Genomic DNA, 15420 nt, shown 5'->3' on the forward strand with positions numbered 1-15420 from the left:
TGCACCAATCGGGAGACCAAACCCACAACCCAGGCTGACCCAGAATTGAGCCTATGACCTTTCAGTTTATGGATGATGCTCCAACCAACTAAGCCACACATGCCTGGCTAGAGGAGCTGTTTTAATGCTAAAGGTGGACTTCTCTGACCATATGAAAGTTGAACAGGAGCAAGCCATAGATTTTCATGGGTGGAGGTAGCTCATCAGAATTGAGGCTGTTTTCAGAGAAGCCAGAATCCAGGGTATGGGTTATGAAAGCCTCCAGGCTCAAGAAGGTTTATTAGTTAGTATGCTTTCACTTACAAGTAGTAGAAAACTGACCACAAATGAATTTAAACATATGGAGTACTTATTGGCTTACATAACTGAAAAGTTCAGCAGCTGAGTGTTCTTAGTTGTGGCTCAGTTAGAACTTCAGTTCTATTTCTTTACAATTTTTTTTCACTCTGCATTTCCCTATTTGTCACTTGGCTTCATGCTCTGGCTTTCTAGTAGCAACCAGAGTTTTTTTTCTTTCTTTCAAATTCAGAAGAATGACAACTGTCTTGCCTATAACTAATCAACCAAGATCCAAACTATACTTACTGGATTACCTATGAGACAGTCTCTATGTCAGGGGAACACCAAGGCTCTGATTGCTTTAAACCTTGGTTATTTGAGCCAATTGCTCTGGCAGGGAAGATGAGATAATCCTTATTGCTTAGTACCTAAGTATTAGACCCAAAAGCCCAACTCAGGTGGGAATTGAATTACTGTAGTTTAAAAATAAGATACCTTACTGCTAAATAATGGAGAGAAGGAGAATAAGTGAGAGGAAAAGAATTCCACAATGTCCTTTCAAATGGGAGTGTTGGGAGCTCCAATGCCCAGAAAAGTACTTTGATCTTGATAAGGGCTATGATCCGTCTCTACAACCAAAGTGGGGACATGAATGGTTGTCACTAGAGAAACAGCTTTACCTAAGAAACTGGTCATTTCATGAAGTTCATTATCTCTGGAGACAGATTTTGATGGCAAGGTGAGCAGACCAAGTCAGAGAATTTGATTTTATTAAAGAGCACACATTAAGTAATACCATGGGGAATTTCAAAAATACTTTGAGAGAAGTTTAGTTCCATTGGGTAGAAAGTTAAAGGCTTATAATGGCAATTTTCAACTGGTATGCCACAAGAATTTTTAAAACATGCAATATCTATTTAGTCCAGGGCACTGACCCCTTTTCCCTTACATTGTCAAATAAAAAAAATGACAACAGCCTACACAACAATAACCATCCAGTGTGAATGCCCTCTCTTGAACCATAACTATATAGGTTATATAATAGAGTTACATCTTATTGGTCATAACACATAATAAGGTTGCATCTTATTGGTTAATTCTTGATACCAAAATTGCTTATATATAAGTATAGACACCTGATATTTTTTGAAAAATCACGTTAGAGCAAAAAAGGATAGGTAGTTCCTATTATTATTTTTTGTACATCAACCAAAATTATATCTATTTTTTTCAGATCAACAAAAGATTTTTTTTGGTGTGCCACATAATTTTAACAATTAGTTTATGTGCGCCACGAGATGAAAAGGTTAAAAATCACTGACATTATAATGAGTGTATAAAAAAAAAAGAGTGATATTGTGGTGTAACCATCATGGACCCATATGTAAAGTCCTCCACAGAAAAGCAAAGACTTTAATGTAACTACAGAACCATAAATATCTTTTTACCTCTGTCTCTTCCCATCTATCTCTCCTCTATCTCTCTCTCACATACATACACACACATATACATACTTTCTATTCTGCGTATACATAAATACAATTGAGAGAAGGTACTATAGGCAGAGTCCAGAGAGATAGTCTATGAATAATAACTTATTCTGAAGAAAAACTAATAAATGAAACAGAAGCCTAAATTCCAGAATTGAAGAGAGATATATTTTTATATTTTGAAAATGTAAAATTTTTTGATTATGAGTCAACAATAATAACAAGAGACAAACACTAGGATATACCAAAGAGAAAGATTTCAAGCAAGTCCTTTTTGGAAGAATAAGAAGGAAGGGTTTCCAATAAAGGAAAATGAAAAAGGCTACCTTCCAATTTTTCATCAATTTTTACCCCCAATTGACCAATTTCTACTGAGGTTTGTCATAAAAAGAACATAAATTCAAAACCCTAGACCTAGGCAAATTTCATTGAATGTGCAAGGAAAATAAATATTCATGGAGTTCAGTAAAGATACAGATTCCTTATCTAAAACAGTAATGAAAACTTGACTCTAAGATTGGTCCAATTGAACAATATATTAATAAATAAATGGTGAATGAAGATGACTTATTAAATAGTGAATTATTTAGTAATATCTGGATAGTTATTGCAAATATAAGAATAAAACAATAATGTTTCACCTAAGAATTAATAACAAACAAAACATAGGCTACAGATGACTGAAAGAAAGTAAAAAAAGATGATATGCCTACTTCTTACATCAAAAAGACCACTAGATATGCTTATATTTATATTGAGAGAGAATGTAATTATACTTTTTTTTGGAAAATACTTCTAAAAGAATTTTTTTAATATACTAAAAGTTCTATGCCAAAATTGCAAAACAAATGAAAAGGAACATAAAGATATAATGAACCCTGGCCAGGTAGCTCAGTTGGGTATATCATCATCCTGATATACCAAGGTTTTGGATTCAATTCCAGGTCATGTCACTTACAAGAATCAACCAATGAGTGAATGATTAAGGGGAAAAATGAATAAATTTTTTTTTCCTCTTTCTAAATGTTTTTTCTCTCCTCTCTCTCTTAAAAATATCAATAAAAAATTAAGAAATAATAACGAATATCTGACAGATTATTTGAAACTATGAAAATAAGCAAGGCTAACTGTATAAAATTTGAGTTATATGAGAGATGCACCTGGATATAAAACATGGAAAGTTTTGAAAATTTTCTAATATAAAATGTATAAACTGATCATTAAGAGACAACCAATGAAAGTGGATAAGAACAGGCTATTCATACAAAGAAAATGCAAATTTAAACACAAAATGATATTTATCTACCAGGGGTCATGGAAATGCAAATTTAAACAGATAATGAGGCACTAATTGTCATATGTCAGGATTGGTAAAAATTTTAAGGTCGATGACATCTGGTAGTGGAAAAGATGTGACAAAATAGACACCCTATTTTGCTGGTGGAAGTGTGAATTATAAAATAAATATACATTTTTCTTCAGGAAATTTCAGTTATGGGAGTCAATTTTAAAGAAATGCAGGCATTAATATAAAAGAAGTTTATATGAATATATGTATGCACACATACAGGCAGATACACACTCCTATCTTGGTACAATAGGTCCTCCCTTAATGTCAGTGACAGGTTTTTGCAACTCCAGAGAAATGACTTGTAAGGAAACTGATTTTATTATAAGCTAATTGATATAAACAAGAGTTTAGTAATGCCAATGTAAGAAACGTTCAAACCTGTAGAGAGTTTTTGGTGAGTTTGAGTCAAACTGACAATTGCTGGAAAACAAAATCTGAATGGATTGAGAAATGCTCCAGAGAATGGCAGTTTAACACCTTATTTTATACATTACAATCAAAGGAAGAGACAAAAAGGAGTTTCAAGAAATTCCTTAGTGATAGATTAGGGAGGCGGGAGAAAAGAAAGCAGGGAAACCTCTGGGATTGGATAAAAGGTAAAATGATAAACCTATTTTTTTTACATAGGTGGATAAACTATAGTTAACAGTCAACAATCAATATGATAACAATAAGAATAAGGGGATTTGTGGTCTCAACTTGTGCCCAAGGGTTTTGGGGGAAAAAAAGGAAGTTACTTTGACAATCCAGAGCTCTGTTATCGTAGATGCAAAAAGAAAATAAGCTTAGTAAGGTACAGATTAACCTTTGTTATGGTAAAATACTGGCCTAGGGCATGACTACCTGCCATGAACTGCTTTTAATGTATTTTTTAAGGTTTTTTAATTGTATTTGTTAGATTACTATTTAAACCCCGTACACCTCACTCCCCCACCCCACAATCACCACACTGTTGTCCATGTCCATGATCCTTTTATCCATTTTGCTCAATCCCTTTACCCACTCCCTGTCCCCCACTTCAGACCATCCTTTGTGATTGCTTTCGGTCTATGACTTTATAAGGCTGCCTTGCAGACCTACCTTGGGCTTGTCAGATTAATGCGTGGCCCATTTTCTTCCACAGTCCTAAGGCATCTCATCAGTGTTATAATGAAACAATGTTATTTAAGGACCTGTTATACTATCTTGTCTAGGTAAAGTCACCTCTGGGTGCAATGCTAACATTTAAAAACACTTAGATTCTTAAGAAATCAGTTTTTGTGGCTGCAAGGCTAATCACAGATGCAGTAATTAGGTGACAGCATGTTAACCTGTTGATTCTCTGCCTGCCTATGTGAGCAACCTTAGGAAGCAAGTACAAAAAAGAGTTTAATTTGCAAATTTTGTTTTCAAAGAGATAGGTGTGTGTCTATAATATATAAGTGATAAACAATATGATATAGTATGGATATGGATAGTGTTACAATATATAAATAAAAAATTATATATAATATAATATATTATATTACAGTGCATATTACACACATACACATCTCAGCTACGTGTGTGTGTATGGATAAGGATAGTGCTACTTTAAGTACTATAATCAGGGGGAAGTATATATGTATGTGTTTTGAAATTTTGATTTTAATGAAGTTCAAATTATCAATTACTTCTTTTATAAATCATGCTGTTGTATTTGGGGGATTTTATTTAAAAAGCTATCACCATACCCAAGGTCATCTAAGTCTTCTCCTGTATCTCCTTCTAGAAGCCTTGTTTTGTGCTTTGGATTTAGGACTATGATCCATGTTAAAATTTTTTTGTGGTGGGTATAAGGTCTGTGACTATATTCATTTTTTTGCATATATATTTCTAGTTGTTCCAATACCATTTGTTGAAGGGACTGTCTTTGCTCCATTGAGTTACTTTTGCTCCTTTGTCCAAGATCAGTTGACTGTATTCATATGGGTTTACTTCTGGGTTTTTCTTCTGCTTTATTATGTATTTGTCTACTATTTTGCCATTTTCACAGTCTTGATTACTGTAGTTTTATAGTAAGTCTTGAGTTGGGGTGTGTCAGTTCTCTGACTTGATCTTCTCTTTCAATATTGAATTGGCTATTTTTGATCTTTTGCCTCTCCATATACATTTTACAATCAGTTGGTTGATATCCATCAAATAAGTTGCTGGAATTTTTATTGAGATTGTGATAAATCTCTAAATCAATTTGGAAGAACTAACATCTTGACAACATTGAGTCTTCTTATTTATGAGCATGGATTGTCTCTCCATTTACTTAGTTCTCCTTTGATCTTTCTTCAGAGTTTTATAGTTTTCCTCATAAAGATCTTGTACATATTTTGTTAGATTTGTACCTGTATAATTCATTTTTGGGTGTGCTACTGTAAATGGTGTATTTAAGTTCAAAGTCCACTTGTTCATTGCTGGTAAATAGAAAAGCAATTAACTTTTGTCTAGTAACCTATATACTGCAACCTTGCTATAATCATTTATTAGTTCCAGGAGATTTTGAATTTATTTTTTTATTATTTTGGATTGTGTATATAGTTGATCATGTCATATAGTAAAAAAGACAGTTTTGTTTCATCCTTCCTAGTTTGTATACTTTTTATTCCCTTTTCTTTTTTTATTGAACCAGTCAGGACTCCTAATGGGCTGTTGAAAAGCAATGATGGGAGAGACATCTTTGTTTTGTTCCTGATGTTAGGAAAGCTTTTAAAGGATAATTTATCAGGGTACAGAATTCTAGATTGGTGGTTTTCCTCTCTCAACACTGTAAATATGTCACTTTACTCTTTTCTTGCTTGCATGTGTTCTGAGGAGCAGGTGGATGTAATTCATTGCTCCTCTATAAGTAAGGTCCTGCCCCATAGCTTTTTTCATGAATTTTTCATAATCTTTGATTTTTTTAAAGTTTGAATATGATATACCTAGCTATAGGGTTTGGGGCACTCATCTGCTTAGTGATCTAGGAGCTTCCTCATTCTGTGGTTTGGTGAGTGGCATTAATTTGGAGAAAATTCTGTCATTATTGCTTTAAATATTGCTTCTGTAATTTTCCTTCTCATTCTGATATTCCCACTGTGCATATATTACACATCTTGTAGGTGCCCACAGTTCTTAGCTATTCTTTTTTCCCCCCAGTATTTTTTCTTTTTGCTTTTCACTTTATCTTTTCCATTGTGATATCCTCAAGTTCAAAGATTCTTTCCTCAGCTATGTCTAGTCTAATAAAGAGCCCATTATTCTATTACAGCTTTTTAAAATCTGTAGAATTTCTTTATGATTCTTTCTTAGAATTCCCACCCCTTTGCTTACATTATTTTCCTTGAATGTTTCTATTTCTCCTTTTAAAGCCCTTAGCATACTAATAGTAGTTTTTAAAAATCCCCAGTCAGATGATTCCAACATTTCTGCCATATCTAACTCTGGTTCTGAAAAATGTTCTGTGTCTTCAAATTGTGCTTTTTTTTTTTTTTTTTTTGCTTTTTAGTAGGCCTTGTTGTTTTTTGTTGAAATGTGGACAAGATGTACTGGGCAGAAATATGCGTGGTAGTGATGTAGTGGCAGGTATGGGGAGAAGGGAAGCAGTGGATAGTCCTGTGATTAGGGGTCAGTCTTTTGATGAGTTTGTGCCTCTGGGCTGTACAATTGACTAGTGCTACTCAGTATCCTCCACCTTGAGGTAAGACAGAATATCTAGAGGGGCTGAGTTGAGTATTTTCCGTACCTTAGATGTAGGTTAGTTTCTGCTTAACTAGTTTCTCCTGGTGGTGAGCCTTGTGAATAACATCAGGCTCTAGCATATTCAGAATGGTTCCTTTCCCCTCCCTCTGCCAGAAGCACAAAGGGATTTTTTTCAGATATTCACTGGGAGAAATTTATAGAACACATATAGGTAAAACCTAGAAAATCATGCTTCTCACCCCAAATGATGAGGTTTTCTTGAGTTTTTAGCTCTCAGACTTGTCCACTCTGAGACTCCAACAATTCATCAATAACAGTTGAGGTTTCCCTACCCCAGTGCTGTTTCCCATAGAGCTTTCAGCTCCTGTAAATTGTGATTATTTTATCCACTTGTCTGTCTTTCCAACATTTGGGGCAGCAGTTTGCCCTATGACTGTATTACTCTGATGCATATAAGAAGAGTTGCTGATTCTTCAGTCTGTTTAACTTTTGACTTGTTATAACGGAAAGGCAACTGCTAAGCTTCTTACCTGTCAGATTGGAAACCAGAAGTCCCCCCAAAACTCTGTCTTCATACTAATATTTATCTGGTTTATGTAGAATTATTAACTGATATATAAAATAGTATAACAGTGTTATGGAATTGACTTCATGTGATTCAAATCATGAGCATAAAAATACATGAGTATATTAGAAAAAGATCAAAACTCCAGAAAAAGAACTAAGCAATGCAGTGATAGACAACCTATCAGATGCAGAGTTTAAAACACTGGTAATCAGGATCCTCACAGAAAAGATTGAGTATGGTTGCAAAATAAAGGAAGATGTGAAGGCTATGCAAAGTGAAATAAAGAAAAATATACAGGGAACCAACAGTAAAGGGAAAGAAACCAGGACTCAAATCAAAGATTTGGAATAGATGGAATAAAAAACATTCAATCAGAAGAGAATGAAGAAACAAGAATTTAAAAAAATGAGGAGAGGGTTAGGAACATCGGGGACAACTTTAAACGTTCCAACATCTGAATCATAGGGTAGCAGAAGGAGAAGGAGAAGAGCAAGAATTTGAAAAAATAATGAAGGATAACTTCCCCAATCTGGTGAAGGAACTAGACATGCAAGTCCGGGAAGCTCAGAGAGTCCCAAAGAAATTGGATCCAAAGAGATGCAAACCAAGACACATCATAAATAAATTACTTAAGATTAAAAATGAGGAGATTCTTAAAAGCAACCAAAGAAAAAGAGGCAGTTACTTACAAAGGAGTTCCCATAAAACTATCAGCTGATTTCTCAAAAGAAACCTTACAGGCGAGAAGGGGCTGGAAATAAGTATTCAAAGTCATGAAAAGCAAGTACCTATAACCTAGATTACTCTATCCAGCAAAGCTATCATTTAGAATGGAAGGGCAGATAAAGTGCTTCCATATAAGGTCAAGTTAAAGGAGTTCATCATCTAAGCCCTCATTATATAAAATGTTAAAGAGATTTACCTAAAAAAAGAAGATCAAAACTATGAACAGTAAAATGACAGCAAACTCACAACTATCAACAACTGAACCTAAAAAACAAAACAAAAGCAAACTAAGAAAACAACTAGAACAAGAACAGAATCACAGAAATGGAGATCACACAGAGGGTTATCAGTGCAGAAGGGGAGGGAGGAGAATGGGGGAAAAAGGTACAGGGAATAAGAAGCATAATTGGTAGGCACAAAATAAATGGGGCAGGATTAGGAATAATATAGGAAATGGAGAAGCCAAAGAACTTATACATATGACTCATGGATGCTGGAGGGAGTAGGGGTGCAGGGCAGGGAAGATCTAGGGGAGAAAAAAATGTGACAACTTTAATAGGAAAATTAATAAAATATACAAAAAAGATACAAGGCTATAATTCAGAGTGTCTAGTGTGCTGTGGCCATTAGTCAATATATTTTTATAGAAGGAATAGAGAGAATTGATCAACCCAGCAAATTAGTTAAATGGAGATCATTTAAGAGGATTTCTATTTATGCTCATATGGCTGAACAATAATCTAATCTATTATAGCATCCCTTCACAAAATAACCATAAAATCAAGAAAGAAGCACTATGTACTGATACTACAAAAATAAATGAACAAATGAATGAACACATAAATAATCAAATGAATACGTAAGGAAAATAAAGAATTCAAGCCACAGATTAATTATCCATGAAAGCAGTAGAAAATGTCAAAAATTTTCTTCTTAACACTAAGAAGCCAAATTAAAAAGAGCTAAAAATAGTATAATATCAGATAAAAAGAATAAAAGTGAGTTCTCTAGACATTGAGGGGGGAAATGGAGAATAAAACAAAAACCAGAAATGAGTGCCCTATTAGAACAGGAATATGGAAGGCATGATGGAGAAAAACCACACAAAATTTTAAAAAAGACAAATATATAACAGGAAAAGTAAAATAAATAATACATTATATACATAATTAGTGTTTCTGAAGGAGAGACTTCAACAGAAAAAAATCAAAGATAGAATAAAACTGTTGAAATAAAAATTATGTACTTCTAAAAAGTAAAAGGACATGTTTTATGAAAGATGATATAAAGTAATATTTTACACTGGAAAAAAATTCAGTTCTCAGTCAGTGTGATCTTGGCTTTTCTCTTGTGATTTTCCATATTCCTAAAAGATACGAAGTAATCTTCAAATATGTTAAAATGACGTAAGAAACTATTATTGGCAAAGTAATTCTACTCTGTTAGATCAAAAGCTATATATACAGGGCCTGGCAGAAGGAAGACCTGCTTGAGTGTGGTTGGTAGGGTAATAGTATGGGTGTAATAATTTATAATTTTAATTTGAACATTTCACCTAAAATGTCATATGATGTGCTTGAGTGTGATAGTTATGTTATAGAATTATGTGCTTATAATTTTGTAATAAAAAGGGGGTGTTATTGGCGCCAGACTTTGTAGCAGCTTCTTTCCAACTCCATGATAGTGTAAATCTTAGTCTGTGTCATTCTCCTTATAGGGCTTATATGAAAACAATTTTAGAAAGCAAATGTAACTGTATAGGTGTACACTTATATTTAATTTATTCATAAAATGCACTGAAGTCAACTAGTCAATTATAATTGTGACTTGTATAGAAGTCAATCTTTCAAGAAAATATCGCCTTTATATACTGTAGAAAACACTTGGCAAATGGATCAGCTGGTATAACATTACCTTTCTGTATCTGCCTAAAATGAGTATTATTAAATACCAGAGCAGTGGTTTAACCAGTATGGCTTTTCAAATATTAATGAGTTATGTAGTGTGTTAAAATGCCCCCCAAAATTTGTTCTAATTCTGTGACATATTTTCATACAATATTTTTGGCAAATTGGAGAATATCAGAGATTTCTCCAGCTTTGTCTATTTTTTTAGAAGGATAGCATAACAAAAAAATGAATACATATTTTATCAAAGAGAAATACATGTGTGATTTATTCTCCTGTTTGGGGTTAAATGGAAGTCAATAAGAAAATAACTTAATGGACAAATACTAATTCTCCACGACCTTTTCAGGAACATGTATAAGGGCAACCTGGGGGATAGTAATAAAGAACATATGTTTGCACTAGAGATGTCTGCAGTATGGCTGGGGTGGTTGCCACTAACAAAGCTGTTTCCAAAAACACACTTTTACAAAAATAAAATGATACAAAGATAGAAAGTGATATAAAAATGCCTAATGCATATAGCATCCACCCTTTATATCAAAAGGCACAAGAAACTGGGACAGTGTTTTCTTATCTTGTTTCCCCATAGGGTTTGGTAGAGGACCTTGCACATTGGCCCATAGTAAGTGTTGAATGGTTAAGTGAATGTTTTCAGACACTAATTCCTGCAAGAAAAACAGGTAGTATATTCATTTAGGGTCAGGATGACCAGAAACCACCTATGTTTTTCACAGGTGGCAAGAGCAATGCATTTTCTGAGAGTCAAATGAAGGAAGATAAAAAACCCATGACTCCATCCTCATTACTCCACTTCTTATCCTATTTTTTTGCTGACAGAATACAGACTAAGACGGCTTGTAGTCCTGGAAGCTCTGACTGCATGGACTTGCCAGTTCGCCAGACAGACCTAGTCCAACCTGTTCATCAGAGAAGCTAAATCCCTGGGAAATTCTCCTTAATATGTCAATTAAATTCTTGATTCAGGCAACCCGCACCTTCAAACAATACATTCCTTGGAAATGAAGTATGAGAGTGTACCAGTCTGCCTTCCCACTCCTATGTTACAATACACACATGCTCCATTCCATTTTTTTTTTGCAAATTTCTACCTCAGACTTTCCAAACTGGAATGTTAAAAATTGCTGCAGAATGACTTTCAACTTTACTCTTACTCTCAAGAGGTTTCCCTTCATTCTAATGTGAATTGTGCTTTGTTACTGTTTGATAGTGACAAAAAATTGCACCAAATAACCTCTTAAGTGCATTTTTCTGTACATATAGTATAACTTTTGAAATAGGTACTTTTATTTTACCAAATGAGCCAGATTCTTTCAGTGATTTCTGGGGTTAAATGTGGAGCCTGGAGGGAACTCTAAGCCTGTGAGGCTTTGTGTATATACTTGATTATTATTCAACTGTAGATAACTATTCTTCATGCCTTGTCAGCTAAACCAAGCTAAAATTGTTTTCCTTAAAATGTACATATAGTTACCAAGTTCATTGTTACTTTTATAATTACCACATATTAGAAAATTCCCCATTTTAATTCATTGTTACTTTTATAATTACCACATATTAGAAAATTCCCCATTTTAATCATTTAATTTTATATTATTTATTACAGGAACGCATAAGAGAAAATGCTAGTAATTGCCTTAATAATGAACCTAACTTTTTAAAAAGGCATTCATGTGATGATGATAAGGTATGACAATTATTTGTAGTTTATATCTCATTCAAACTTAACTTCATAGAAGCTTATTTTTTTTTTGTATTTTTGTTAGTTATATTGATTATATTAACAATGCATTCCTTTGATTCTAACCAGACAATTCCCACTGATATATTAAGTCATACTATAGCCTCCTGTGTTGATTTGATATTTTTTATTCTAACATTTACTTTTTCACTTATAAAATGCTAGAAGAATTGCTGAATTCAAAGACATGTATCTGTTATTTCTAAAATCTTTATGCACTAAAAATCTTGTTAGAGTGATTGATTGCACACACATGAACATCAGTTATGGGCATAGTTTAGTTGTAGGCATTTAGAAAATTTTTTCAGTATTTGCTAATCTTCACATCACTACCACTTCTGGTTGGTATAATGATACATTTACAAAAATTGGTGTGGTTTCTTTCAAAAAAAGCCAATGTGCTATTCAACAGTCTTTCTTTAAAACTCATAATAGTGAGTTAATCTCATGGCATTTAATAGTTCATATCTAAAAATTATTTTTTAATTTCTATAATTACATTAAATGTCTGAAAAAACTTGTTTTAGATGAGTATGACCCTTTATTGTCCTATTACCAGCTACTCATTTATAGCTAAAAGGTGCGAACATAACAGTAAGAAAAGCCACACATACCCTTCATTGTTGTCGCTTCCAGATCATTCCCCTTTTCATTATTTTGTTTAAAATTAAATTTGTTATGTGTTCACCCATAAGTGGTAAGATCACAAATATGTAACAGAGGAAGAGAGTTTCAAAAGTCAGCTAATCATTAAACCAAGTTCTAAGCACTTCAGGCTGTCACCTGAGAGCTCAGCAGTGTCAGTCTAATGACTTGTCAGTCACATGATTAACTGGAATAGAAATCTGGATGGAGGTAAGGCATTATTTAGAAATAGGGTTTTCACTTGAGGATCCTTAAGAATGCTTATCATTTCTTAATATTTTATTTGAATCACAGCCCTTCTGTTTTTTTTTCTCTGTAATAGGAAGCTACATTTTTAAAAACTGCTGCTCGCAAGTTGAAGCAATTTGTTAAAATGAATATCCATGAAGATTTCAAGCACCACTTATCTGTAGTTTCACAGGGCACATTAAAACTGTTGAACTGCACCCGGAAGGTAAGCTGAGGACTGTTTACTTTGAACAATACTATTAACTACTCCCATGGTAGGATGTTATCATTCTCCAATGATCCATTATCATGGAATTCTAAGTGCTTATTATAACTTAAAGTTAATAATATATTTACTCAACTCGAAGAGGAAAATCTCAACTTGGAAAATACCTATTCATCTCTTGGCTAGGGCAAATCAGTAGATTTTAAAAGGGGAGTAAAATGCATGCTTCACTGCCATAATAACTTTCAAGGATGCTAGTGAGATAAGTTAGGTGGGGACAGGTAAACTTTTACCTCTAAAACTTCTTAAAGATTTCTTATGATTAGTTTTTAGAAAACAAAAAAATTATGATAGAAAAAGGGTTGTGTGTTATTTTTTTAATTCTAGTGGTTGCCCACAGAAGGTAAAATGGTGAGGCTGTTTTTGAGCATTACTGACACTGATGATAAAGATGATGTAGATCAAGCCAGCTCATTTATCATGCATTGTCTGCACGGTGCTAGTCAGTCTCCTCTTTGGATTTGCCAAGGCTACTTCCCATTTTGTCCCCTTACTTATATTAGTTCCTTATGTGTTATTTCTACTCTTTTCTTTTCTATAAATCTGATCTGTCCTGTTTTCTACATCCTTCAAGGCCAAGCTCAAGATTCATGAAGACTTCATAGTCTTGCCTACCAGCTCTTAATCCTTACTCATAGTGATTTCAAACTACCCTGTAATGCAGGAATGGCCAATAGCTTCTCTGTTGTTTACACATCCAATTGCTTGGTAGTGACTCTTGGAAACACTGGGTTGAGTACAGCCTCAAGTCAGGGCTCAACTGAAAAACTGTAGAACAAACTAATAATAACCCCTTGACAAAGAAGGGGTAAGGATTATGGGTATGTTATATATTTGCAATTCCTTCTCTCATGCATTTAGCTTTGCATGGATTACTGTGTTCCAAAACCAACTAATTGTCAAAAAGGAAAATGCCAATAATTTATTATTGAAAACAAAATTATGTTACAAAACTAACCTCATATAGTCCATTTTTTTCTTAAAATAATAAGGTAAGATGTTAAATGTGGTCAGCGACATTGAATTCTCTTCATGAGTCAGGCCTGCTACAAGCCCTTACAATTGTTTATTTCATTTACTTCTGATGGTTAAAGCATAATAAAATTTATGGTTAGGATATAACAATATGATTATTTTCATGTTGATTAAAATTCTAGCTTTGCCTGTTACTATACCCTTCTATGTTAGTTTTTCATACCTCACCGCCCTTAACACAGTGCTGGGCATACCTGCAAACTTGTGGATCCAGGGTATTCGGAAGACTAACTTCTCTTGCTTCTTCCTTTTCCCTCATACAGGCATACCTTGGAGGTAGTGGGTTTGGTTTGAGACTGCCACAATAAAGCGAGTCACACAATTATTTTCATTTTTTCTAGTGTATATGAAAGTTTTATTTACACTATACGGCAGACTATTAAAAGTCCAATGGCATTATGCCTAAAAATGTACATACTGTAATTTAAAAACACTTTATTGCTAAAAAATGCTAATATTTTCTGAACCTTCAGTGAGTCATAATCTTTTGGCTGGTGGAGGTTCTTGCCTTGATGTTGACAGCTCCTGACTGATCAGGGTGTGGTTATTGGAGGCTGGGGTGGCTGAGGCAATTTCTTAAAATAAGACAACAATGGTGTTTGCCACATCGATTGACTCTTCCTTTTATGAATCATTCCTCTGTTGTATGTGATGTTGTTTGATAGCATTTACCCACAGTAAAGCTGCTTTCAAAATTGGAATCAATCTTTTCAAAATTTGCTTTATCAACTAAGTTTGTGTAATATTATAAATCCTTTGTTGACATTTCTGTATCTTCACAGCATCTTCACCAGGGGTAGATTTCATTATTACTTATCCATATGAAGCAACTCCTCATTCATTAAAGTTTCATTATAAGATTGCAGTACCTCAGTCACAATTTCAAGATCTCCTTCAAATTCTAGTTCTATTGCCATTTCTACCACATCTGCAGTTACTTTGTCCTCTGAAATATTGAACTCCTCAAATTCATCCATGAGGGTTGGCACCAACAACTTCCAAACTCCTGTTAATGTTGATATTTTGACCTGTTCCCATGTAACAAATATTCTTACTGGCCTCTGGAATGGTAAATCCCTTCCAGGTTTTCAATTTCTTTTCTCTAGATTCATCAGAAGAATCACTATCTATGAACCCATACCCTTTTGACACGTATTTCTTAAAAGAGTAAGACTTGCAAGCTGAAATTACTCCTTGTACCATGGACTGAAGAATGCATGTTGTGTTAACAGATATGAAATCAACATTAATCTTGTTGTCCAGCTCCATCAGAGCTCTTGAGTGACTAGGTACATTGTCAATGAGCAGTAATATTTTAAAAGGAATTTTTTTTTTCCTGAGCAGTAAGTCTTAACAATGGGCTTAAAATATTCAGCAAACCATGTTGTAAACAGATGTGCTGTCATCCAGGCTTTTTTTCCTAATCCATTTATATAGTCAAGCAGAGCAGATT

The 15420-nt window shown here is 33.9% G+C and overlaps 1 protein-coding gene across 1 annotated transcript in view; it reads left to right on the forward strand.

Annotated features, from left to right (window-relative positions):
- IL7 (interleukin 7) overlaps positions 1-15420 on the forward strand; it is a 47430-nt gene that overhangs the window by 27212 nt on the left and 4798 nt on the right. The window contains exons 3-4 of the mRNA XM_054595686.1: positions 11639-11719; positions 12741-12872. Coding sequence (XP_054451661.1) covers positions 11639-11719; positions 12741-12872 — 213 coding nt within the window. The remainder of the gene's footprint in view (positions 1-11638; positions 11720-12740; positions 12873-15420) is intronic.

The sequence above is a fragment of the Pteronotus mesoamericanus genome, unplaced genomic scaffold (genome assembly GCF_021234165.1).
Source record: "Pteronotus mesoamericanus isolate MK-2021 breed Mesoamerican mustached bat unplaced genomic scaffold, CSHL_Meso_final scaffold_54, whole genome shotgun sequence".
Classification (NCBI taxonomy): domain Eukaryota; kingdom Metazoa; phylum Chordata; class Mammalia; order Chiroptera; family Mormoopidae; genus Pteronotus; species Pteronotus mesoamericanus.